At 38.5% G+C, this 27,689-nt stretch overlaps 1 protein-coding gene across 1 annotated transcript; it reads left to right on the forward strand.

Annotated features, from left to right (window-relative positions):
* Positions 1-2,424: 2,424 nt before the first annotated feature.
* WTAP (WT1 associated protein) lies at positions 2,425-27,480 on the forward strand. Its single transcript, XM_057364436.1, has 8 exons — positions 2,425-2,483; positions 6,423-6,460; positions 6,544-6,599; positions 11,297-11,355; positions 13,026-13,153; positions 19,059-19,237; positions 23,995-24,149; positions 25,994-27,480. The coding sequence occupies exons 2-8, from the start codon at positions 6,431-6,433 to the stop codon at positions 26,575-26,577; spliced, it is 1,191 nt and encodes a 396-aa protein (XP_057220419.1). The 5' UTR covers positions 2,425-2,483; positions 6,423-6,430; the 3' UTR covers positions 26,578-27,480.
* The last annotated feature ends 209 nt before the right edge of the window (positions 27,481-27,689 follow it).

A 27,689-nucleotide genomic window follows, 5' to 3' on the forward strand; every position in this document is an offset into this window, starting at 1 on the left:
ACACACCATCACTGGAGGAACCTAAAACCTGGTGAGCTGTCCTGCCCACGCATTCAAAATCTGGTTCCTGTTCCACCTTATCATTATCTGTGAATGAATACATGAATTTGGCTTTTGTGTTGGTGCTTGGACAGATCATGACATGTCATGTCACCCAAGGACCAATGCTGCTGCTGGGGGTTCTGATACCACCTATTACCTGAAAAGCTAATTTACTCCAGTTACCACACTATAAACACAGCCTAAGATGGATGTCAACACATTTGTTCCAGCAGCACTAAAAACTCCCAGGCTGGTTCTTACTGTGTAATGTGATGTGCAAACGGAACAAAAGAGTATTTCAGTTAAATATACTCTTCCCGAAGGTATCAGAGGACTGGTTACCAAATTGTTGCCCTTATTTCCCTAAACAAAAATTCCAAATGCAGCCTGRTAGTACACATACTAATTTGGAACTACAGAAGGAAGGCAGCCCAGAATATTAAGCTAAGCAGGCTGATTCCACTTATCTGTAGATGTYCCTGGCTGCCTGCCTCTTGCTCAGCTAGCATATTTCCCACAAATRTAATCTACACTTGTAAAGATAAATTTAAAATAATTAAATGCTGACAAGGGGTAAAAAATGCAGGAATGCTTTCTACATRCTCATGAAGACAATGGTGGAAGGTTTATCATCCCACACCTTGGAGTGTATCTGAGCTAGACATTTATCTGTACTATGCTAAGAAGTCAAAAAGGAGGTTCAGTTTCTGAAAATAACAAAAAGTAGCCAAACTCTAGACAAAATACTGGGGGATCTTGAGTTTAAATCACCACTGATACACAGAAAATGTTAGGTATGGTATACACGAAATAGAAACAGCCCTGAGTGTACATCTGCATCTATTTTATGTAGAAGCTTCAATTTCTTCTCCTGCTTGGCTTATATGCATTTTTAGTATTGCAACRTTTACATTTGCACACGAGGAAATCAAATCAATTTGCTTCATTAATGTGCTTATTAAGGCCCACTTCTAATACGTCAATGCATCTCTCATGCTGCCATATCCTTGTGATGGTGTCATCTGTTAATTGGTGTCTTCAATGCTTAAAACAAATATCTGCAAGAAAAACAGGAGCAGGAAACAGGGTACAGTAATCACAGTGTATCTCTTTTCACTTCAAAATGAGGTAAGACTTCAAAGGAATTTATTCAGGTCCCTTCTCTTTGTGGTCRCCTTATCACTCTACCTTGGGTAGCCATGTCAAATCACTTGTAGTATGGTTTTTAAACATTTCAAGTTCTCACTGAAAAACCTGTGTATTCACAGATCCATAAACATACATGTGGATGTGGGGCCATGTGCACTGAATTCTATTCTGTAGTGATTGTRTTTTTTCTGCTACCACAAGGAGTCAGGAGCGATTTCTGGAGCATCTTCAGCACTGAGATACTAAGTGACAATAAATTTCAAACTCAATGCAACTCACGTGATAGACTAATTTAGCCTGCAGAAGGTTTACGACTTTACCGGCAAAAGGCAATAAAGTATTTACCCAATATCATAGCTTAAGAAAACATAAGATAGTAAGAGGGATAAACTTGATTTTAAAAAACAACCCAGTGCCAGACTGCAACGAAGCAGTGTGCTTTTATTATTTTTATTCCCAAAYGCGGAAACTGATGTTTAATTTCTTTGGAAGCAGCTGGAACTTATGCCCTTTATCTTTCATTCCAGCGACTGTTCGCAGCGACGCCGCCGAGGTGCCGCGGCCGGGCAGGCAGCCCCGGCAGTCACGCCAGCAAGCCCGACACCATCTTGCACATTATTCACTGCTGCGCGCAGTTTTCCTGCCCAGATATCCCATCATCTCCGCCAATCTTCCGGGAAGGCGCCAAACGCCGTTCCCAGGAGGCGCCGGGCTCCGGCTCCCCTCAGCCGGTTTGGCGGGAGAGGCGCGCCGCTCGCCCCATCCCGCCGGACAGCGGCGCCCCCCGCCGGCAGGAGGCCGCGCGGCAGCCCACGGATAAGAGCGCTGCGCGTCGCTTCGGCCGACGTGCTTTAAACAGGCTAAGAACCCGCGGAAGCCGCCGCTTCCCGGCGGGGCGAACGGCGATTCCCCGCGGCGGCCGCCCCACAGGCCCAGGCCGAGGTACCCGCGCCGYGACCGGGCACCGCTGCGGAGCCTCCCGCCGCCGCCCCGCGCTGGGTRCGCGCGCAGCCGCCGGCCGCGGGGCGGGGCGGGCGCTCATTTCCTCCCTGGGCGCCATTTTGTAGCGCAGAGAACCCGCAAATAAAGAGCGGGCGGGAGCGGCGCGCGGGGGAACTCGGGCGGGGGGGGCGCGGCGGTCCCGGCCGCGGAGCTGGTGGCGGYGGCGTCTGCGGAGCTGCTGGTGGCAGGCGCGGAGGTGGCGGCGTTTCGGCCCCGCTCGATGTGAGGAGGAGCGCGGCCCAGACGAGCGGCGTGCGAGGGGCGCGGGGCCTCCGTGCCGCGGGCGGGAGGTGAGTGGCCGTGCGACAGCTCCGCCCCGGCGGGACGGACGGACCGGGCTCTCCCCCGGTCCTTGGGCGCAGAACCCCGGTCGAGCCTCCATCCCTCACCTCGGGCGCGGGGGGGAAGAGCGGAAGCACTTAGAGCCATTTTGTGCGAGGCCCTGAAGCCGGGCCTGGCTGTGCGGCCGGGAGCCTCCTCCTCCTCCACCTGCCTTGGGCAGCTGCCGCGCCCCCGGCCGCCGGAGCCGCGTTTGTCGCTTSCCTTGTTGGAGAGCAGCGAGGGCGGCGGGGCGGGCGCTGCTGGGGCCGGGGGGGCGGCCGCTGCAGCTGGGTCTGTCAAACACCTGCGGCTGCGCCCCGCGGGACCCCTGCGGCTGCTGAGGCGAGTGTGAGGACTCACCAGTTACAGTGCTACTGTGGAGCTTTTCTTTTTAAACATCAAAACGAGCTACTGGAGGAGGTCCAGGGGAGGACCATAAAGATGATTTGTGGTCCGAAACATTTCTGTTGTGAGGAGAGAGACTGCGGGAGCTGGGYCTGTTTACTYTAGAAAAGAGAAGACTGAGAAGGAATCTCATCTATAYCTACAAATACCTTAGAGGAGAGTGCCAAGTGAATGGCGCTAGACTCTTTTCCGTGATGCCCTGCGACAGGATGAGGGGCAATGTCCATAAGCTAAAACACAAGAAGTTTCACCTCAGCATGAGGAAGAACTTCTTTCCGTTGAGGTTGGTGGAGCACTGGAACAGGCTGCCCAGGGGAAGTCATGGAGTTTCCCTGTCTGGAGACATTCAGGACCCACCTGGACACGTTCCGGTGTCACCTGCTYTAGGTGATCCTGCCTTGGCTATGTAAACTTCAGAGGTCCCTTCCAATCCTAACGAYTCTGTGATTCTGGGAACGATATTTGTRTATGTATGCCCACATACATGCACATGATTTGGGAGCTGGGAGCCCCTGCTGGGGCTTTCCCCGTGGAACTCTTTTTTCATATCATTAAAATAACTCTCAGTTCAGGTATAACGAGTAAAGCCTCATACCTGATATTGTTCAATTACTTTTGTTCACTGATGGTTTTTAAAATCTTTAAATCTTGCATTTATTATGTTATGGGAAAATGTATGTGGGTTTCTACGAGAGTTACTGGAATTAAAATGCACTTTCCTCATTTCACATCTCTTTTAACTGAAACTGCARTAGAAGTCTAAAACATTGGGATTTCCTAAAAATTCTTTTAGTGCCTGTGAGAGTGTTATTTTAAGTATGTAATACGGTTTTATGTTGCTTCCAGGAGCAGATTATGCAGAAGGAGTGGTGTGTGGCAGCCAGTGTTTCTGCAAAATCGTAAAAGTGCTTAGTTAGGATAGTACAGTTAAGCKGTTCATAATATAAATCACAAAATATAATCGTGTTAATTCCAGTCAGTTATGCAGGAATGTTGTTTACGTTRATTCTTTTTGTTGTAGAAAGTAACAATTCATCATGCTCTTGCARGAGATTTCTGATATGGGTGGGAGAGAGATCATCTCTTTTAGAGGAGAACTGCAGTGTGCTTGAGAAGTTACTGTATTAAATTAAACGAATGAACATTTCAGTTGCAGTGCTGCTGTCTGTAGGACACAAATTCACCTGGCCATTARCAGAAAACTAAGGCAAATCAGCATGATGGTTGCTGTAGCCAGCCTGGTGCTCGTAATGTTTCTGAGAAACAGAATACAGGGATAGCAGTACACAGCAGTAATAAACGTTTAAGCTTTTGCTTAGTTACTCCAGGTTCTCAAAAAAAAACTCTTGCAGGGCAGTAATGAGGTATGAAAAGACCACTAACTGTTCATCTGTAGACATTCTGACTTTTTTGGTATAGCCTATAGAGTATTTCTAGCTAGTGTTTTTATTTTTTAATTTGTGCTTCTGTCAGGGCAAGTAATAATGGGTGGCAGTAAGACAGGAACTTCTGTAATGCAATAGCCCATAACTTCAGTGTTCACTTTTGTGCTCGTTTGAAAGCAAGAGACAGCTTTGTAAATGGTGATGTGCTGGGTGTAGGGGGCTAGACTAGCATAGTCTGGTGCTGCAATTTTGTGTGAAGTCTGGAGATGCAAGGTTGAGTACCTTTGACTGTGCATCAACCTTTGGTTTCTTGCAGTCATCATTGTGACAGCAGTCGTGTTTAAAATTGCTGTAYGCTGCAGCAGGAGTTCATAAGGCAGGTGTTTGGGGGAAATTCACCTTTTTTGGTGTTTGTGTGCTTCTGGTACATTTTTCAGCAACAGACACATAATGGCTTGGCATAATGTGTGTACCATATTATCAGTGTTAGCTGTAGTTTTGTGGAACATRTAAAAAGCTTGTTTCTTTCTGTTAGAAACTTAACACTGAGATCTTCAAGACTACTTCCAAACTTCAAAAAAGTAAAAAATCCTAAAAATCTTTAGGAAAATTATGGTGGAAAAGGTAGCAACCTAAATACAGGGGTCTCAAGCTTTTTCTCTGTAATCTCGAGTTACTCTGTGTGACTGAGTTGGGCACTGGCAATTTGTATCAGAGGCTACAAGCATAGCCTCTTATGCTTGTGTTCTGTATTTAAGGTATGGTTTTGCTAAAACAGTCTCAAATAAGGAGCTGAATGCAGAAGTTTAAGCAAAATGCTTGAGTAACTTCTTGTGAGTGGGAGGGAAGGGGGGTGAGAGTGGAGGGGACTTCTTAGTTTGTGGAAGCACTTACGTGCCTGCGTGTTACTAAGCCTAGCAACAGGAAGCTGCCATTCATTAGTGAGATGCTTCAACTGAATGTTTTCTTTYTGTGGGTTCTAATGTCGGTGTTTATTATGGGAAGGCAGTATGACTGTTGGTTGTTTGTCGTTAACCAGGACCTTGTTTGGCAGGGTGCTGTGTTGTTGTCAGTTACCGTAGGTTSAAAAGGCTCTACTTCATTGGAATGTATTTGCTTGTCTTACTGACCAACAATTTKAGGGTTTAGAAAAGTTAAATTAGTTCATTGAGTGTCAGTGTGACAATACTGAGGTAATGTGTAAAAATCAGTGAGAAAATAAAATACTATTTAAGATCATTCTTTCTTTGAGGCTAAGTGTTCACAACCAAGGASTTGACACGTCCTTTGCCTGGTATCGTGCATGTAGCAGCTTTACAAGCTTACTTTTAATATTCTATGTAACTTTTCCGTTGGAAAGCATATTGCAAAGATGCATGCTCATAGTAAACKCCGTATTTATTGTTACTTGAATGGCTGTAAGATTCATGAACTCTATTTTTACATAATTATAGTTGTAGAAAATACTTATTATACTTTTGAGATAAGGAAGTATGTCCTGTAAGTCAGGGCAGTGTGAATATTTAACCTAGTGAAATGCAGTCCTGTTGCGCTCTGTATGTGCAAGAGGAATTCAGTTTGATGGTCTGCCTAAGCCATTTATTTTGCATCTTACTTTTCCTGRAAATATTCACACGTATTTTAAAATAGCAATACTTCCTGTTTATTAGAATTAGAATCTTAAGAGAATAAGTGCTTGCAAGGACATGTTGTAATGTTCACAAACGATTCTTTTATTCCAAAGAGGAGGAGGAATATAAATTGCTTTCATCAGATCCTGATTATCCTCTTCCTTGTAATATACAGTGTTACGTAGATGTAGACACATACTAAATGTCAGTTTGATACGAAGTTCGGTGGGTTTGATTAGTTAAATAGGAAGAATTGATTACTGATTGGTTTTTTAGACATAAACAGAAAGTTTTAATTAACTTTTAGAAAAAATTCATCTGATTTAATCTAGATTACATGAGGAAACTTGTAATAGTGTTGATTTGTACTCTGATGCTGTGTTGTATGGAGCCGGTGTTTCAGTGGTGCAGTACAAGCTTCTGTCTTGTTCAGTGTTCCATGTACCCTAGAAACTACACTAAATAAAACTTTTTTCTCTCCCTTTAGAGTTCACAATGACGAATGAAGAACCTCTCCCAAAGAAGGTATGTGTAAAATTACTTGTGACTTCACCCTTGCAGGTAATCATGACAGCTTKATAAATTATGCTTTTCTTTTTGCTTCATAGGTTCGCCTTAGTGAAGCAGATTTTAAGGTTTTACCTAGAGATGAGCTTATTCTAAGGTAATGTAAAAAGTAGTTTTTTCCATCTCAGCATTTTAGTGAACTTTTAATGGAAGATGTATGAATTTACTCTTCCATTGTCTTTTAGAATCCTTGTTCTGAAGAACTGTTTTATCTGTTTCATGATACATCTCTTCTGTAAAGTTCTCTTGTTGTCCCAAATATTTTTATTTGTAGTGTGGGAGGGAACACTTCTTCCCAAGAGGCAAAATCCTTAATAGTATTTTGTAAAACATTAGTGAGGTTTTTTTTTTTTTCTTCACTTGTAGCCATAGAAGATATGACTGCTTACATTCCTTGCTAGATAGCAAGTTGTTTTAAACATCAGAAAAATGTCTACTCCTCCAGTACTTTCTCAGTCCATGCCTTCTCAGCATGTTCAGATATTAACAGAAAATTGTTAAAATGAAGTTTTCATCACCTAGAATTTTCATAAGGAAGAGCCTGGCCATTTTTTCTACCTTCTTAAATCTTGTCACCATGGAAACAGTGATAGGGAATCTTTTGCACAGACCACCTTCTTAAAGAACTGTCCGAAGCCATTTGTCTCTGTATGCCTAAATTTCCTGATCTGTATCAAGGAGCCCTCTAAACTAAGTATTTGTGGGTCATMTGTTTGTTTACTGGAGTAGTCTGTGCATTTTAGTAAACATTGGTTCTTGGGTTTTTYCACACTAAGTTATTAATGTTATTAGGATCTCAAGGTAGATTTTTTGTAGAAGCGAAGCTGTGTCATAGAACCAAGACTAAATTGTGCTGAAACGTGGGGATACATATGCGACACTTACTGTACATGATGATCATCTACTCTYCTGGGTAAACCATCCTGTCAGCTACTTTTGGGGTGACAGTTTTTTCCAGGGAGTAAAYGCAATCTGACTCCATATGTTTTAAACTGGTTTCTGTGTTCCTCTGAGTATCYAGTCCTTTGGGTAGTAAAAAAGAATGTATTTAAACAGTAAGAAGGAATGCTTCTTTGAAAAGTGTTTTTGTCCTTGTGATCCTTTTTATAGAAATTTCTGTACTCGGGATTCTCTGGCAATAGTAGCTCCTGAGTCTGTAAAGCTGTGMCCTTACTTTCAGTGATAAAACTCAYGTGGAAGTACAAGGCATAGACTATGTGCCACTTGCTTTCTGACTGATAATGTGAACACAGAAAAAGGCTTCCAGTTGTAATCAGTTTCTGTAACTTGMAATGATTGGTTGCTACCATAGAAGAGGTGAATTTTCAGCATATATTCAAGAGAGAATGTGATGGAATATACCCAAGAAGGTAAAGTATATCAGCTTTATGTTACCAAGGAGGGAAGAGGGAATTCGCTAATGACAGCTATGTTGCTATTGAATCATCTTCTTAGAGTGTAGAAGAACTTCACATGATCTCAAAAAGGCCACTTGATAGATTAAGGAGAATAACTGTTCAATATACCCAGAAATTTAAATTCCATTTTATTAATGTCCATTTTGTTAGTTTTTGTATTGATCAGTCTCTCAGACTCTGGGATTTTTTAGTTTGGGGGGGCAAATTATGGATTTATAGTAAGTTCATCTGTAATCATAAAACTAGCAATTATTACATTTAACTGCTGGCTTCATTTGTAGACRAATAGTATATTATTACACATATTTTAATCAGCGTCATTTCTACTACATTGACAAAGAAAAGAGTGTGTTGACTGCTAGATTGTCTTAAGTTTTGGAATGTATTTTTTGGTCTATGCTTTKGTGAGGCAAATGCTTTTTAAGATGTGTCATCACCTATTGGTCTTTTAGGTAATAAATTGTTATAGTTGTGCAACTGCAGTGGTAAAATATGTATGTAGAATCTTTACTATAGTCAGAAAAATATTCTCTTTTTTTGTTTGTGGAGTTTCTGTGCCACAGTTCCCAATTTCACTGGCTTTTTCCATGAAATACGTAATTTAGTACATAATTTTAACTTTTGTTGACTAAACAGGAGCAGGATCAACAGAGAGCCTTTAGATCTGACCTTGAATTTCTGCTTGTCTCATGACTTGTTGCTGTGGACTCATCTTAATCTTCTGCCTCTTTAATGCAATAGTTACTTAGCTTGGCTGTAGGAGCTTCTGAGAGAAACAAGAGCCAGGAACATGGTAAAAAATGCTCTGTGCACCATAGCTAAAAATCTGATGAGTAGTGCCATGATAGTTTAGCCAAGTCATTAGCTGTTAAAACACTGAAGCACTCTCATTTACACAAGCAGGTCTGAGGAAATATAGTGCTTTTTCTGAACTTGAGTCAACAGGGACTTGGAGTCARTCATTTTTGGAATGTTCTGGGGGCAGTGCTGTGTACGTGTAACTACTAACTATCCCCTAACTACTTAACCATTTACTGTTTAACCAAAGCTCAGCATAAGAAATGAGTGCTCCAAGAAAAAGGAGTTACCTCTGTAAAGTCTACTTAATATTTCTAGAGAATGTAGGGAATTAAGTAACCAACATAATGCTCASTTACCTTCCAGTCCTTGTGTGACTGCAAGCAGTCCCTTGAATGTAAAACAGTTTCAGGAGTGTCCTCCCAATTCTGTGCACAGCTGTTCTTGAGTGCCTAAGCAGCACTTCAGTGAAGCTTTTCTTTGATTTTGAACCATTAGATTGCTGACATAAACTACCAAACAGCTCAAGAAGCCCATATTGAGTGGAAACCAAGTTAATGGGAGAAGAAAAGCTGGCTTTTAGTCTTTTTTTTTTTTTCTCCCCTCTCAGATTCATTGATGAGCTGCCTTATAGGTGTACTGGAAAGGGAATCTGGGCAAGGAGGTTACAGGTCTGGCTGTGTTCTCTCCCAAAATTGTGCCCATTCCTAGCCTACTGGTGAGGGGGAATATTGGAGAACAAGCCTTCATGATRTATGAGTACTTTCCAGCAGTGGCTGAAATATCAGTGCAAAACTCATCACTTTGAGGGTTGCTCTGGTGAAAATTAACTCCATCTCAGCCAGACCAAATACAAATTGGTTGAGCTGCAAGAGTCTTCACCAGGATTTTGACAAAATGTCACATCTGAATAGTTAGGTTTTCTAGAAGAGTTGGTAGGCATTACCATGGTTTAGTGCCATCTAGGTTTTCTTTTCCAGGAGTTTGGTTGTTACCTGAATACTAGCAGTTGTTGAGAGGTTACTTACAGGTATTATCTACAACATTCTTGGTGACCATAGGCTACCTGATTTTTTTGTGGGTGGTTATTAGGGGCATTCTTTACCTTTTTTTCAGGTAGTGGTCTGTCATGTCTGCTTAAATTGTGTTTCAGGTCCTCATTTCACTTGCTTTGTATATTGCTCCTGTTAYGGAAGTGTGGGCATGTCTTGATGTTGATAGAGTTACTGAGTTAGGGCTGTGAGGTGTAACTTARGTAGTCCTGTATATTTGAAGACCGACTGTTTTACTACAAGTAATTTTTGAATGTAAAATTAGGTTATTTCTTTCTAGGTTTGCTGTTTAGTGGACCATTCCAGTTTTACTTTTGGGTGATTGAAATCTCCTGAACTAATATAGAATTTTTAATGGTCAAATGGTGAAACTACTTAGAGTAGAGAGATTACTTTAAGGGTTAAGTAGGAATGCTAYTCTGTTTTACAGAGCTGGAGAGTTGATTCATGCAGTTTTCATGTTCAGCTGAAGACATGTAGTTTTGTTGTTGGTTGAAGGAAGAGACCTCATGCTTCTTTTTCCTTCTCCCAATGATGTGATCTTGCTTGCTGTTACAGATCTCTGATGCTTTTTTTAGACCCTTTAATGAGCTGTTTGAATTCATTAAATGGTCAAAATTACCTAGAGTTAGATTTTATAGTTTCAATTGAGGTAGTGGTATCAGAGAGTAAAGTAAAGCAGTTATGGTAAGTCTGGCATGAAGTATATGTCAGGGAGAAAAGGTAATTGGGAGGAGGRAGCAGATGCCTTCTCCTGTACTGGTAAGCTATTAGATTGTTGTTGTACCATCATGAGGAACAAACATAGTTAGGTGCAGAATACTGCTAAAAAATCCCAAAACGCCACCCTGTGAACTGCTTTCATGAATCATTTCATGCGAAATTTTACTGCAGACTCTAAGTGCTAGTGATTTGATGGTTTGCATCAAATGCAGTGCTGTCTTTAAGAGTGATGTTCCTGACTGCGAATAAACTGCCTAAATAACATGCTTTCAAAGAGTTATTAAACTTTTTGGCTTCTGGATGATGAATATAATCAGAGAATTGCCTTGACTTGAATGAGCTGGTACAGCAACTTAACCTAGAATGCCATTTCTAATGTTACAGTACACTATTGCTTGTCCACCTGATAACAGACTTAATACTGTATTTGTATCACCCTTTCTGTTACCGAATTTTGTTCTGCTGTGGGAGTAAGGTGTATATAGGGTACTTCACAAAGATAACAAAGTAATTAGTTTGATCCCAATGTTTATCTAAATTATTAATTATTAAGATGTCAGTTTCAAGTGTTGTAATGCATAGCTACTGTTTTATTCCTCTGAGATGCAAAGCAGATTTAACTATTTCCACGATGAAAAGCCCATTTTTTAAAACTAGAGTAGTCTTTTGTGTAATTGTGTGATTCCATCTTGACATTATCTGATTATGGTATTAATGTGTACTCTGAAAACTTAGGAATGAGATGCTTTGATTTAATAAACAGCTTCAGAAAATTCTTTTTTTTGTCTTCTTTTCTGCAACAGATGGAAACAGTACGAAGCATACGTGCAAGCTCTGGAGGGCAAGTACACAGACCTTAATTGTAAGTTAGCCAAGTTTCAGAATGGTGTGAGTTACCTGAATGTATAAAGCAGAGTAGTCAAGTAGTATCTGTGCTTTCTGAAAGTGCTAGAAATAAGAGACAATAATATATTATGTCAGTTATTTGTCAGGAAAAAGGCCCCTRCTTTTTCTTCTCTGGGTTTTAATCCTCTCCCATTTTCTTATCAATTTATTTTCTGTTGCCAATTCATCACAGCATCTAAAAAATATTTTTGCTGGGCARAGAAAAGCTTCAAAGCATAACTCCATAAATATTTTCAGAACTTTACCAYTGGAAAGGAAGTTTTATCTACTGAAATACTCCAGGAATGTCTGTGCTTTTAGTAGTTTTACAGGATTGTAAGACTGGGAGGGGGAATAGTGTTTAGAGGTAAATGTCTAAAATGAGTCCCCGAGTAATACCTGATCTGATTAGGCAGATTTGATTGCCATTCTTGCATGGTCATTAAAACTTGGTCTTTTGGAAGATGGAAGAACATCCTGCTCTGAAATGAGAAAACRTGATACATTTGGGAGTGACTGAGTAGCCAATCCTAAGTCACTTCTAAAAATTATATTRGCAACTAGAGAACATATGTGTTCTGTTTTCCACTCACCTTTCAGTCTTAAAGGTGTACATTAAAGTACCACTGTGTTTGAAGGGTATTTTCCTGTCAGTCCAAACAGATGTACTCTCTTTTGCTGTTGTTACATCCTTCTACTACTGTCTCATAATATTTGAGTTTTGGAGAGTGAAATASAGCAAGTAGAAGCAGTTGATCTAATTCATATCTCAAATTGTGTAAACACAGATRAACAAGATGTTTCAACATTCTCAGCTTCTTGATTTTGGAAACAATACGGGCCATAGTAATCAGTATTAATCAATTATCTGCAAAGAATTATTTAGAGATCATTGTCCTGAAGCAATTTGTGATGTTCTCGGGTCATATTTACATCTGATTAATCTCAAGGAATTTTAAAAAAAAGAAAATGTAAATTATTCCAATTTTGCATCATTTTATACATTACAAGTAACAGAGTGAATGTGTACAGTTGGTATTGAGTTGCTTGCATTTGATTTTGTTTRACTAATTTGGAAATGTGCTCCTTTCTGTCATACCTCCTATATAAATTTTCATAATTGTTTATGGATCAGAATTCTAGTTGTGASAGTGTTTTTGAATGTCTTACTGTTTGCTCATGGAGTGGTAAGACCAGTTTGAGGATTGCCCACATTGCACTATTTTGCAGACTGCAGATTGTTTTTTGGCAGAGTACAGACGTTACTCCTTGCTCACTCTGGCCTCAGCTTTTCTTACACGTACCTGGRCAGTTGCAACTTCCCAAGTTCCAGTCTGCAAATTGTAATGCTAGTTGGTAAAGCAAACAATTTAAAAGTTATTTCCTATATAAAAATGAAAACATCTTCAAAATTTAGTAAGTCGTAAAGAAGGACCAGGAATATGGATTTAAAGCTACCTGTTGTTGAGTTTTTATAATATTTAATGATATTTTGGTTTTGGTTTTGTTTATGCTACTTACAAACATGACTGCAAAAAACATAACTGTTCATGACTTCTGTTCATGAATTTGTTTTTTAGATTCTTTTAGCCGTCCTTTAAAAACTTTCTGTAAAACATGCTTTTTGTGTGTTGTTACTTGTATTAGCTAATGATGTGACGGGGTTGAGAGAATCTGAAGAGAAGTTGAAACAGCAACAGCAAGAGTCTGCCCGAAGAGAAAATATTCTGGTGATGAGGCTGGCAACTAAGGAACAGGAGATGCAAGAGTGTACTGTAAGTATTTAGAAAGGATAGGTGTGTTCTAATTGTTGCAGGAATATCAGCTTTTAAGCCAGTACCTGTGTACTATGTTTTTTGTGTATCTACAGCATCACACTTCTTACATTTAAAGAAATGACAGGGTACTTTAGTTTTCATTGAATTAGTAAAATACTACTTCTTGAAGTTCAGGAGATGTTTTTTTAATTTTAGTTATTTCTGTTGATTTTCAGCAGCAGTTGTGGTTGGAAAGGCATTTACTTCAAAGCAAGCTAATGTGTGTGCTTTGTTTACTCTCTTCTAGCATTTTTCTACTGTGCATATCTACAAAAAGTGTTGCTTCTGAGTRTCATTAGAATCAGAGCTGTCAGATGTAGTAGTATGACCTAACTCTGTGCACAATATTTTCACTGCTCTTAAGACTGTAAGATCACTTCAGTAAATAGTGTTAGAAACAGGAAAAGAAAAGGGGAGGGATTAAGCTTACTTTGCAGTGGCAARAAGCAAATCCCAGAGTCACTGAGGTTGTAAGAGACTTGCAGTTTGGGTAGTCCAGCCTGCCTGTCCACAACGGGGTCAGTTGGACCAGGTTGCTCAGGACAGTGTMCTGTTGGCTTTTAAGCATCTCCTGAAATGGATACTCCAAAACTCTTTGGTGACCTGTGCCAATGTCGAACCCGTGACAGAGCAGAATATGTTTTCTTACATTTAAATGGAATTTCCTGTGTTKCAGTTTGTGCCCGTTGTAYCTTCTGTGCTTTCAGTGGGCACCAGTGGCTTTGCCATCTTTCCTCCCCATCAGGTATTTGTRCACACTGGTAACATCTGCCGAGCTTTCTCTTCTCCAGGTTGAGCAGCCATAACAGTCTCAACCTCTGCTTGTGTGTCACATGCTCCAACCCGTTAATCATCATTGGCCTTACTCTGATATGTCTGCATTGCTCTGGGAGTCCAGATCTGGACCCAGTAGYGTCAGATGTCGCACCAATGCCGCATGGAGAGGAAGGGTCACCTCCCTTGACATGTCGGCAGCCCTGCTCCTAATGTGGCCCAGGATGCTAATGAAGATCTGGTACTGCAACACTTCCCTAGTAGTAAGGCTGCCGTATTGATCCTGCTTCTCTTGTGGAATTTTACTTATAAGTTCTGCTATGTGGAACAGCAGTAATAACAGTTTTTTTTTTTCTTTTGAACTTCTGAGCATATAGCTRAARTAATAAATACTAWAAATAAATAAATAAATAGAAATGTAAGTTTTTTACCAAAATAAATTTTGGTAGTGCGTACTATATTTGCCTTTCTTCCTCCCTGTTTCTAAAAAAATGATTTAAAACTTCAAGTATTTAATACTACAAATTTGACAAGATCATGAAGACTTKTGGGGGTTTTTGACTGTACACTATTGGATCTTTATAGCTGCATCTTCTCAGAGCACGTGTTTAGAAGATCTTCTGAAAAGCTTTTATTTTCAGTGTACTTTCAAAAAGAAAAAAGGGTAGGCAACAACCTACCAGAAAGAAACAAAAAGCATACTTGTGCCCACACACTCAACTGGGTTATATTTTTCCTGCTCTTGACTCATGAATAACACCCAGGATGTGATCTCCATAGTATACAGAGATAGGAAGATGCATCCTTGAAGAAGTGGTGTAAAAGTTATAATGGAGACATTGTCACCTCTAGGTATTTTCAAGTTTAGATGCACATAGTTTCAGGAAGGATGACTTGCCTTTGTATTACTGGAGAATATTTTTGCTACTAAAGTAGTAGTAGAAAAGTACATCATGTTGGATAAGATGCAAAGCTAAGCTATAGGTTGCCAAATAATTTAATAAACAAAAACTATTCACCATATGATGACATGCCTAATTTTAATCCATAAAATAACTTTCCTTTGTTTTTATTAAAGTTAATAATTTTTATAATCCATGCTTACATGTGAAATATGCCAGTAAACATTTATATGTAATCCTTGTTTCCTCACATTTTAATTAGACTGAATATCTATTTTGTCTTGTTTCTTGAAAACTCCAGATGTATTTTTGGGACATTTTAGTCTTACAGAGTTAATGCTTTTGAATTTAAATGGATAAAAACTTGGTACTAGACCATATTCAACTGGTAGGAGTTGACAAAGATTGAGTTTTCTGATTATTTGTGTAGAACACCTTGCTTGTTAAAATACACTAGCTCTGTTTTAAAATAAGGTGTGATGAACTCTGTCTTGGTGTTTCAATTTTCACCCTTTTAAAAAAAAATTAGGGTTTTTTTGGGGGGGKTTTCAGCTTATAGAAGTCATCAGTTGTTATCTTGAAAGTGTAGGTGTGCGTGTTGGAGTAACTGTACCAAAATCATTGCACTTACTCTGTGTTAGTGGTGTTTTTGAAAAAACAAGATGGCAGTGGAGTGAATAGCTTGTTCTYTCTTGTGCTCTGTGCTGAGTGTAGCAGAAGAATATATGGATTTCTTCAGATCCAGCAGCTTAGTAGAAGTCTGCAACTGGTACTGCCAAGTGTCTCGATAGTTTTAGGGTGACTTAAGGGCTGCACTGAAGTTCAGCTGTTTAATATCTTGTGTACCCTGTTGTCAGTTAAGTTCCCCCTGCAGGACCAATACCCTAAAAGAGGTTGGTGCTCTTAGGGGAAGTATGAATGAGGTATTGGCTACGGTTTCTTCATAAAGCTTTATTTCTGTCAGAGGTGGTGGTAAAGTTAATGCTGCTTCAGGGAAAGGCCTTAACCCCCTCCTAGACCACTGCACAGTTACTGTAAGTCAATAAGTGGATAGACATTTGGAAATAGTTGCTACTAAAACATGTTTTTCATGGAATAGGTACCAATGAGTGGAACTTTCTGTGGGTGCCATTGGAYTGTAGCACTAGATAGTAATTACCTTTGTGGTTTAGGTTACAGCTCTGTTTTGTTTTTTTCTCAGTTGTGCACTTCATTCCTTCCAACTCTTTCCTTATAGGAAAGTTATGTAGTTGTTCTTACTTAGATTGCCTGTGGTCTGTTCTGTTAAATTCTTCATATTAGAGAGTCTGTTCTTTGTGGCTATYTTCGGATGATTTCAGCTGAAAGCATTCAACTGTTTCCAAGAATATGTGAGAACTAGAGGGATTGAAAATGTATTGTCTGTCKTTAACAAAAAGAGGTAAAAATCCAACCAAACAAAATCTGACAGTGTCTGATGTCCTCTAAATAGACTGCTTTCAGYCCTCTCCTGCCTTGGGTTGGAACAAAGAAAGCTGATAGCAAGGTTTTTATTCTGTTTGTGAAAATTATATCTGCTTGTCCATCTGATGGGCTTTTGAAAAATACCCACTAGTGTGTGCTTTCACGTTTAGGAATATGAATAGGTATTTCAGGTGTTGGAGTGGGCATTCCTTGAGGTCTGGCATTGGACATATGTGGCTATTCATGTATGTTCAGCTGTAGCCTGAAGTTCCTTGTCCTAACTGCAGGCAAACTCATTTGCTCTCTAACCCATKCTAGCTGGAATTGGTATCACAAAGTGCTTAGAGGGAGCAAGAATGCGAGGTTTGGACTGCCTAAGCAGGAAGACATTTGTAATTAGGAAATAGGCAGAAAAGGGAGGATGTTTGGGTTTGCCTTGGGAGCAGGTCATATTGGGAGGAGGTTGGTAGGTCTTCTTTGACTCCTAGAGAGCCTGAGAGTTAAAACTGGGGAAAGAACCTGTGGAGGGAATGAGAAAGTTTGAGTTGGAAAAAGTAGAGGGAAAGAATGGTCTTAAAGTTTGGGGAGGGAATGAGCAAGGGTTKTTTAGCTTAAGTGAGTTTTTTCTACATGAAGGCTTTAGTAGTGATGGTTGGGGTGAGGTTCTGTGAGGTGCCATCTGCTGGGTCCAGGAGTGWGAGCTGGAGGGAGCCTAATGAGATTGGCAGATAACTGGAATTGGACGGTATTGGCTGGGTCCTCTAGAGTTTAAATGCATTTCTGGCATGAGTGAGGAGCGGTGGCAGCAATTCTGTGTGCTAGTGATCCAAGGAATCTGTTAGTTTTTAGATTGACAGTGGAAGAGGGAGGAATCTGGGCTTTGGTAAAACAAGGAACATGGTCTTTTTATTGTTGTTTTTGTTTCCCCCAGTCAGTGATGACTGTTTAAAAACTGATTGGGAACAGTGTTGTCTGTTTCACTTGCTACTAGCTCCAGCCATCGCCAAGAATYGACAGGTTGTTGAAATTCTTCAGTAGTGGAAGAATCAAAAAATTGAGTGGATAAAAAGACGTCAATAACAATGAATAAAATTGATCTTTATTCAGGGCAATATATTGTGCATTTAGTGAAGCAAAGGACCTGTGGGGGTAAAATGCCACCGAAAAAATGTTAGGTTAAGTTTAATTTGGACTTCSTGTTTCTAGGAAATGTTTGTATGTGGGTTCTTGAGTGCTGTATTTCTTGAWAATACTTATATTCAGTGCTTTATTCCCTTTATATTCTTTTCTGKATACATGAAAGTTTGTCTATTTAAAATTTAAAGTATGATGATTTCAGTTTTTTTAAGTAGCTGAATATTTTTATTTTGATAATAGCAAATTAATGTGTCARAGGAAATGTTTCAGTTATTCTAGTGCCTTTGAAACCAGTTATTTGAAATAAAATCCAGGATTTTTTGCTACTTTGAAACATTTTATACTCAATTTAGAAGTGACTGAGGTTGCTGCTGCACACTGAACGTACATAGGACTTCTGTACTTTCTCTTCACTGCTGTTGTGTAAAGACCCCAAAGCAAAGTAACTGCATGTACAGGAACATGATTAAGCTGACAGTGTTCCTGGTGGTACTGTGCATCACAAGTAAAGCAGAGGGTKCAGGCAGGCTCTTTACATTTATGGTTTGTCAGTGCAGGCAGGCTCTTTACATTTATGGTTTGTCAGTGAAACTGTTACTCTTGAGTCTGGTTGCAAGGCTGAATGCACTGGACACAAATCACCTGACTTTCAGTTAATGTCTTTTAACATAATGTAATTCTRTTTACCACTTACTGGTGAAGAAATGTGTGTGATACAGGGAGCATAATAAATTGAATTTAAGAATTAACATGTTCTGTGCAGGCTGATGTGATATTGGTGATTAGCAAGGTTCTAAACRTGTGCTTTTAGTGCAATTTAAAATAAGTCTGTTGTGATGGGATTAAAATTTAAAAAACTTTTAAAAGAAGTTAATCTTATTTATATACATTCAAGTTCTGACGAATAAATACTATATTTAAAAGAAAACCTCTCAGTTTTTACTTCTTTACTTAAGTTTTAACCCTTTGTGGTTATTGCAAGGGAATAAAATCCAACCAACATCTGTCTTAATTGCTGTTAATATTTCCAGATTATTTAGTTGAACAATACGCAGTCTTGCATCATAAGTGACTATTTTGCTATAAGTAAAAAAAAGTAGAAGTTTCTCAAAACCCTTTTATTCTTTGTTTGCAAATACTTGTTAGTTTTAGCTGTAAAGTTCCTTAATAACTTAAACTGAACTCACATGGGAACTGTCTGTTTTAAGGAGATAATTCTTTCCATATGCTTTTTCTTCCCCAAAAAGAGTGCAGGCAGATATAAATGAAAGGGAGCATTCTACTGTTCCAGATACATATGATTTGACGATATATATATTTGACAAACATAGACTGACATGTAGAAAATAATCTGGGGTGTGGAGGGGGATCTGTCAAGGTTAAGCATGGCAGGTGGTAGGGTGGGGGCTTGGGTGAGCAGGCACATGGATAAGGTGCAAGGTGTGCGCAAGTGATTTTTATCCTGCATTTTTCTGTGTACAGTGTGAAAGAAGGCAAGCTGCCTTGATATTATATTTGGAATAGCTATTTTTATTTGTATCAAAGTGATTTATTATTTTTCTTTAATACTGTATGAATAACAGTGGTTTTTTTCGTATTTTGTGCAGAATCAGATTCAGTACCTCAAGCAAGTCCAGCAGCCTAGTGTTGCGCAACTGCGATCAACAATGGTGGACCCAGCCATCAACTTGTTTTTCCTAAAAATGAAAGGTGAACTGGAACAGACTAAAGACAAACTGGAACAAGCCCAAAATGAACTGAGTGCCTGGAAATTTACGCCTGATAGGTAAACAAAACAAATACTCCCCAGTCAAGACTTCCCTGACAGTCCCACTACGAGAATGCTATGGTGGGACAGCCAAGTACTCGTTTCCACACCAAGACTCAGACGTTTTGAGGCAAAAGCCACATTCTTATACTGTCCAGCTTGTAATGCTTAATGTAAAACTTACCAGATGAACCTTGTGTTTCAGCTTTTTTCTCCCCCTTTGCTTCAGAGGCCTGACAGCGTCGGACTATTCTGAAGAAATGGCCATCTTCGAAAAAAAATCTTTTCTAGAACATGTAGACCTTTGCAAAATTGTTCTATTTGAAGAAAATAGAGGGAGAAACAGAAGTCTTAAAAGTCTGTGGCACGCTGTGTCTACAGACAGTTTGGAGGAGAGAGAACCTAGAGATTATAAATCATGAATTGAACATGTAAAATTCCCGTAAAATGTAGAAGTGGAATGCTTCGCTCTTAACCTTGAGCCTAGTGACTTAGAGACACTGTAAGTCAGTTTTGCCAATAAGACTGTGGACTTCCTGCTTGTTCACTGAACTGCTGGGTCAAAACTACATGAGGTGAATTTTGCATTAAAGAGTTTACTTGCTAACCAGTTTTTGAATAGCCACAAGAGTGCTCTTTGCTATCACAACAGTGGTAGTGTACACATGTGACTGTTTAGCCTTTGGGCTCTCTAGCACTTGATGCAGCCTTAAGTCACTGTTGCTAAACAATGAACTGTTTTCTGAATGGTTGGTAATGCTGTGGACACCTCAAAATTAGGATTGTACAAAAATGTTCCATCTAAATGCAGGTTTTAAAAGTGTGTGAAGCAATACATATTTGATCACAACTAGCATGTATAAGAAAAACTGGTTGTGATAAGAATTTCACTGCATGTTTTCATGCAGAAATGAGAATTTTTTGATCTTCATTCTAAGAACTCAAATGCTCAATACAGAAGGCACATGATGGCAACTGTCTTCAGTGTTGGTGGGGTGTTTTTATTCCGTTGTACGCCTGGGTTTTTTTGTATTGTGCTTCTCTATGAAATGTGCCTTGAAATAGTTGTAATTTATAGTTCAAGGAACACTTCTGGTTATACTGTTGTATTGTGAAACTCTGGGGATGAACGAGAATTGACCAGGTTGTTTCTGCATTGTCTCGTTCGCTGAAAACAAAGTCAGTATTTTAACAAACCAAAAAAAAGCCTTAAATGCATGCATTTTTGATGGTGGAATCAAGTGAAGGTGTCTTTGCTACTCTATTGATGCCTCTGTTCTGTTGTCCCAAGTTACTCRTAAGAGTAGCAATCTGGGACAGTTGGGAGTGCATATATGAGGTCTGTAAAGCAAAATGTAGATTTGGTGTAGCATTTGTGTGTTTGTTTTTTCCCGTAGTAAATAGTTCTATTTAGTAATCTGAGGTTTTGATTTTTCAAACCARTTGGGCAACATTTTATGACTCAATCTGATCCTGAAAAAATGAGTTTTAAACTAAAAAGAGACATTCAGCTGTCACAGAAGGTGATGTATTCTAACTGTTTTGATGACTTTTATTAAGATGCCATTACATAATTTTGATTTGGAAGTATCTTTAACTGTTTATGCTTCAGATGATTAATATGTGGTCAAAGAGTAGTACAYTTATGCAGGTTTATTTTTTTTGCATGAGTAATGACTTAACAGCAAATGAAAAATCCACAGAAAAATTTTATCTTTTAAAAAGTGATACATCTGGAATGATTTTGCTAGAGCAGTATCTAAGATTTTAATGATCTAGCATCAAAACAGAGGTGAGACTTATATTAATATAAATGTTAATGTGTTACGAAGCCATTTGTACAGCTCACTATAATATGTTGAAAGAGGCATGCCATGCAGATTGCTTGTTTCTAACTTGGAGTTCAGAAAATTATTTAATACATCTAGATACAGATTGGTTGTTTTCTTAAGTCCTCAGGCTCTAAATGTGTGTGTACAATTGAGGAGAGACAAGTAACTTGCCACTTCCTTTGAAACCTGAGTATCAAAAGAAAATGTTGTTTCTGTAGCTACAGCATACCCCAATTTGCATCATATAATTTTAAGTCAGTAGTGTGAATATGCATAATTCATACATGCAGTGTCTGGAACTTAGAACATTAGAGTTATTTCCTGGTAAATATGTCTTTGTTAACCGATTTAATTTTACTGTTTTTTATTTCTTGAAAGGTAAAGAAATTGGCTCATGTAAAATATTTATAGGATTTTCTTTGTTCTCTTTGGATCTTGCCCCCCTCCTTAATTGCTTTAGTTGTCCATCCTTGTGCACAAGTACTCTTACTTCATGGCATCTGGCCTAGTTTTTGAAAGAGACTGATGGTCCTATTCAGATCCCAGACTGATGTTCTTGGGGTGGATGTTAACTGCAGCCTAAAGCGGATTTAGTTCTGGACCTTAATGTARATAAGGCTGTGCAGCATAATCGTTGCTATTTTCTGGTGGGAAAAATAAAAGGTCATGTAATCAAAGGAATGGCTATGCTAAGCCATTTYAACCGTCATTAAGCAGAGTATAAACTTGGAATAAAAATTAGTTGAAATGTCGTTTGCAGTAAGCCTAGTACAACAAACTCTAGTCTTCTGAAATTTAACCACTTATATTCTTACAGGTTTTGTTGCATCTATGTTCAAGAGGATTTGTGAAAACAGTGTTGAACTTAGTTTTACAGCTAATAGGAATTATTTTAATAGTTATTGAATTTAATGTTCTTGAATGTTTTGTCTTTTTTTTGTAAATTGCAAGGGGAGGTTATTTGGTACTCTACTAGTTCAGAACATCTGGAAAAATTTTGATCGGAAGAAATAGCATTATAGGTAACTATGCAAATTTCTATACAGGTAATAAATATTTTACATCTTGGCAGGAGTTAACATGAAGAAATTAATGGGATTCTAAAGTTGTCCCAATTCCAAGGTAACCAGTACTTGCTGATTCTGCAGTTGATGTTGGTTTGTGAAGAGAAAAGCATTAAATGACTTAAGCATTGTAAACTTTTTCTACTTATAGTGATGAATGCAGTAACAGGAATTTGCAAATGGCTAAAAATCACGTCTGCCTAATAACTTTTGGGATCTGTCACATTGGTTATCTCCAAAGTGGTTCTGCTTTACACAGAATGAACATCTCTAAGGAAACTTGCATCCTAAATGTGCGACTTGGACTGTATTAGGTCAGCACAATTTAAACTTCAAGGACCTGGCATTGGACATCACATCAAGAAAGAAAACAGGCTGCTGCCTTTAGCAGAGTTTCAGGCCTCCAGGACTTTACACAGCCARATTCCTTCTGGAGCAGCCCATCTGAAAGATTTGGGAAAGTCAGTTGGAAAATGTTAAATGGGGCAGAGTTGGCAGAGCTTAAAAGTTGTCTTAAGGCTTGAGTGCTCAGAAGGTAGTTGATAAGGAAATTGTTGTTTTAAATTCTTCTGGTTTGATATTTTGGTTGCAGGAGAGAACTGTGGCTCTGACTGTAGCAGAAATTTTTCTGTTCTACTTTTTTAATCCTCAGGGTTTTTTTTCAGTATTTGTCACTTGTTTAAAAGCAAACAAAAAATTAAATTACCTTCTCGGTCTTGAAAAGTAACTCAAGTCTTGCCATTGAATTCGGAATAAAATTGTTCAGACTTGGGGGTTTTGACAAAGCTTACACTTCTATAGAAAAAAAGACAGCTTCATTATGGTGCTGAGCCTATTAAAAGGAGAACTGTTTGGGGATGCTATCCTGACTTGGCAGACTAAGAGTCCTAAAGGACTTGAATTTTTCTCTTTCATGGAGTCAGCTGTATTGCCTATATATTAATTTGCATACTACTTCCTATAATGCTTTACAATGAGATTTTTATCATGAAGATTAAAGATGTGTAATGTTACCAATTTAGTGAAGAAAATCTTGTCAGTTCAAAATAAGTCTTCCYGCCTGTTTCACATTTCTTTCCGAAACTGAACATCCTAATGATTACTTTTTAAGATCTGAAATCTGTCATGCTAAAGGAAGTAGATAGATAATATACCCCTTCCTTGATGTCCTTCCGATGTTTAGCTACATTTGCATTGCTCCTCACCATACAAGATATACTTAAAAAATGATGACCATAGAAATCATGAAGCTCACTGTGTATGACTGTCAAACATATAGGCTGAGCTGGAAMATAGACATCTGATTTTTTTAAACAAGAGTACCTGGACAGCATTCCAAAGGAAGTTTAAACCTCTTCAAGAGAAATGGATGTTAGTATGAAAAATTAACATGAGATTTATTATTTCCCCCAAGCAACTTCCTTTTCTTAACACAAATTTGGTTATTAACCTTTACTAGTACAATAAATGGGGAATGTTTTTGCTTATTATTTGCTTGTATAGTTTTTATGCAGTACTTGATCTTTTGAATTGAAAAACACATCTTTAATCAAATATTTAACTCTGCTAGAATTAGCACATGCAAGGTTGTGCATACTGATAATCCAGATGTTGGTATCAAAAACCAATATGCTTATTCATATTTTCAGTAATAAAACTTGCCTTCCACTTTGTGGGACAGCGACAGAAGATCAACTGGCGTTGGAACAGCATGTGGTAACTATAGGGAGACTTTCTGCTATGACAATTATGTTGAGGCATAATGTTCTTGAATTGTGGCATGCAGAAATTGCATCTCCTTTTTGTCTGTAATTGTGATTGAGGAAGATAACTGAAGGTTTTATATTCATTTTGTGATAGATGGCTCTTTCCTTTGCAGCCAAACAGGGAAAAAGTTAATGGCGAAGTGTCGAATGCTTATCCAGGAGAATCAAGAGCTTGGAAGGCAGCTGTCCCAAGGACGTATTGCACAGCTTGAGGCAGAGTTGGCTTTACAGAAGAAATATAGTGAGGAACTTAAAAGCAGTCAGGATGGTAAGGGATTTTTTTAACCACAATAGAAGTTGCCTTGCACTTCTGCAAGTATAATTTCCTGATGATACACATAATATAAAACCATCTTTGCCAGAATGAAAGGGCAATATTGAGTAAAGTATGGCAATAATAAGTCTTAACTGGTAGTCTTAGTTAAAAACAAACAAAATCCTTAACTTTGGGGGAACTGGTGGGATTAATAGCTCTAGTAATGCTGTGTTTGAAGACTTTTGTACTGCAAGTTTTGCTATTTAATAGGGAATGTTTAAACTGCACGCATTATTGATGAATTGGCAAGATGAAAGCTGGTAATGTTACATAAAGCCTAGGCATGCACTGAGAACAGAAAGCTTCTTCCTAACTGACTCATTTGGAATTTATTTTAAAAAATCAGCAACTTTTTAATAAAAAAACAGATTTTTTTTTTCTTTAGTGACTCAGATGAATAGAAGTATCTCATTGTATTTACAGTCCAAATTTTGCCACACTGTAAACCTAAATTGAAATTCCATAAAAACTCTGGCCTCTTGCATAACTTAAATGGAGGGGAAAATGCAAGTTTAAAAGTCTTGAATCTCAAGTTCTATGTAGTGTCAGTGGCTCTTCATAGAATGTTAGAGTAGGTTATTTAAAGTTAGCCAGTACAACCTACCTAGGCGTCACATAAACCTGAATATCTTTTTGTTTTACATCTGAAGTCTTTAAGATAGCAGAGATAGGGCATCACATCTGAGATACCCTGCATTTTTAAGGATAGATTTTACCCTGATCATATTTTAATCTTTTAGAGAAAGTAGCAGTATAAAATAAAGAACCCTTAAGGTAAATGACTATATGATGTCATTTTGTGGGAATAGTAGCTACTGTTTTGATAAGGTACTTCAACAAAGTTTATCAAATAGGTAATTGAAGCAAGTATAAGACATTCTTTAAAGACTTCTGCTTCTGAATGTGCTAATCTCCAGAAGTGAATTGCTTCTTTCCTATATATGAATCAAGATGATGATAACCTTGTCATAACAGTTTTCCTAATGATGATTCTCCATAGCAGCAAGAACACTTTCCTTTTTTAGATATTTACAATGTTAATCAGTTTGTGTTTTGTTTGCTCTGTCATACTGATGGTGCAGTTGAATTGAAGACTGAGTCAGTGTTTCTTTTACTGTTTTGAGGTCAAATTTATTTTGTTCCAGAATGCAGTCATAATTGTAAAAACCTTTTCCTGATACATAAATATTAAAACACGCTGTAAAATTTGTTAACACTCTTGTTGGTAAGAAGGTATTTTTGTGTCCTCTCTGAGGGATTTAAAGTATTAAACACAGTAGGAACTGAAACTTCCTTGAAATAGGATGAAAAAGTTCACTTTTTTTTTTTTTGGCTACTGGATAGGTTTTTGTAGTTACTCAGATTTGTTACAGACAGCTGTGGTTCATAGTCACTTTTACAGTACTTCTGCTAGGGTTTTATACTTGAGTAAAAGTAGACACCCTAGAATTGACTTGCAAAATATTTATTCTGTAATGTTTTATTATATAATTATATATATATAATATTATTTAATAATTAAACTTTTCTAAATATCTTTCCTTTCTTGACCAGAAATTAAATTTTTCTCACATATTTAGAATAGCATATAGAAAATAGGTAGGTGTCACAGTTGTTAAGCATTTTCTCCTTCAGAGGCAGAGTATCAAAACCAGTGCGTCCCTGTGGCTGAGAAATAGTTCATTGAAAAATTTCAGCACAAAATGTTGAGTTACGGGATTTAAATTTTGTTGTCTGAGGTTCAAGCTATATATGGGCTATTAAATGTTTGCAACTAATGTGTTTTCTTTACATAGAATTGAATGACTTCATCATCCAGCTTGATGAGGAGGTTGAGGGTATGCAGAGTACCATTCTAGTTCTTCAGCAGCAGTTGAAGGAGACTCGCCAGCAGTTGGCACAGTACCAGCAGCAGCAGTCCCAGGCCTCCAACCCAGGTACCAGCAGGACTCCATCCTCTGAGCCCACAGACCAGGGAGAGGCTGTGGGCAAAGACTGCAGCCGCCTGGCAAACGGACCAAGCAATGGCAGCTCCTCCCATCAGCGGACATCTGGGCCTGGATTTTATAGGGAGGGTAGCAGCACGGAAGATGACTTCCCGGCTTCTCCAGGGAATGGTAATAAGCTGTCCAACCACTCTGAAGATAGAACTGGTAGAGGAAGTGGTAGCTACATAAACCAGCTCAGTACTGGGTATGAAAGTGTAGACTCTCCCACTGGCAGTGAAAACTCTCTCACTCACCACTCAAATGACACAGACTCCAATCATGATCCTCAAGAGGAGAAAACAGTGAGCATGAAAGGTAACAGAACTGTGGGTTCTCGTCATGTCCAGAATGGTTTGGACTCCAGTGTAAATGTGCAGGGTTCAGTTTTGTAACATTTTTCTGCAAAATTTTTATACAGTGTCATTGAAATTGGGAGAGGATACTGTCCAGAAGCCGTTTAAATTAGTGCATACTTGTCACAATTTTGCCTTTTTGTGGGTTTCTTTTTGCTTCAATACCTCTGCCACTTTGGAAATTTTAACAGTTAATTACGTTGAATGTTGCTAAAAGGACGTTTGTGTAGCTCAAGTTATTTTTATATGAGTTAATGTGAAGTTGAAATGGAAATTATTTCCATAAAGTATAACATAAATGATGTCTGTACAAATCTGTGTATATCTAGAACCTGTGCTGTGTAAGGGCATTCTTACTCATACTGTTATACTTAACACCACCTTCAAGATTTGTCATAATAGCTGTGGGTTTATGACTGCCAAGTTTGCCCAGTACAGTAGTTTTATCACTAAAAAAAAAGGACTTACTGAAGGAGTCCTTTAGTAGTTTCAGTGTTAATTAAAGTTTTTCCCACCATACATCTGTGCATTTTCTCCTTAGGTGACCGGATGTTTAAGAATTGTGTGCATAGTTACTCAGTTTTTAAGAACTGTTGTATCCTGTTGATGCATATTGCTCTGTGACTCCAATATTATCTTACCTGTACTGACCAAACCTAAATAAAAACTTTTAATAATGTAATTTGCGCATTGTTCTGCATTGGCTTACATGACTTCGTTGTATGCAGTGTATTTRTAGTACTTGCTTTTGAATTGAATTTGTTTCTGTGTCAATCCTATCTGATACAGCGTAAGTCAAATGCATGAAGTTATAGGTGTGCACTAATACTAATTTCAAGACAGCCTGATAGTGCTTTTTCCACAGGTTTTGTACTTACTGGTAGAAAAAGGGTGTGGTTGGGAAGTGGGGGGCAGATGAAAAGGACAAAGTTAATAAAAGTAAACCTTAGAAGTTTGAACCATGGTTTTATTAATGATTAAAAAAAAACCAAAAAAAAAACACCACACCAAAAAAACCAACCAAGCCCAAAACAAAAGCTGGAAGTACCTAACAGGTAAATGCAGAAACTAAAACTACAAAACCAAACTACAAAATCAGCAATTCAGCCTTTTAAACCAGATATAACTTTGTTTTTAAATCCCTGCCTGAG

This window comes from Malurus melanocephalus, unplaced genomic scaffold, assembly GCF_030028575.1.
Source record: "Malurus melanocephalus ecotype Western Australia unplaced genomic scaffold, MMel_1.1 scaffold_38, whole genome shotgun sequence".
Lineage (NCBI taxonomy): Eukaryota > Metazoa > Chordata > Aves > Passeriformes > Maluridae > Malurus > Malurus melanocephalus.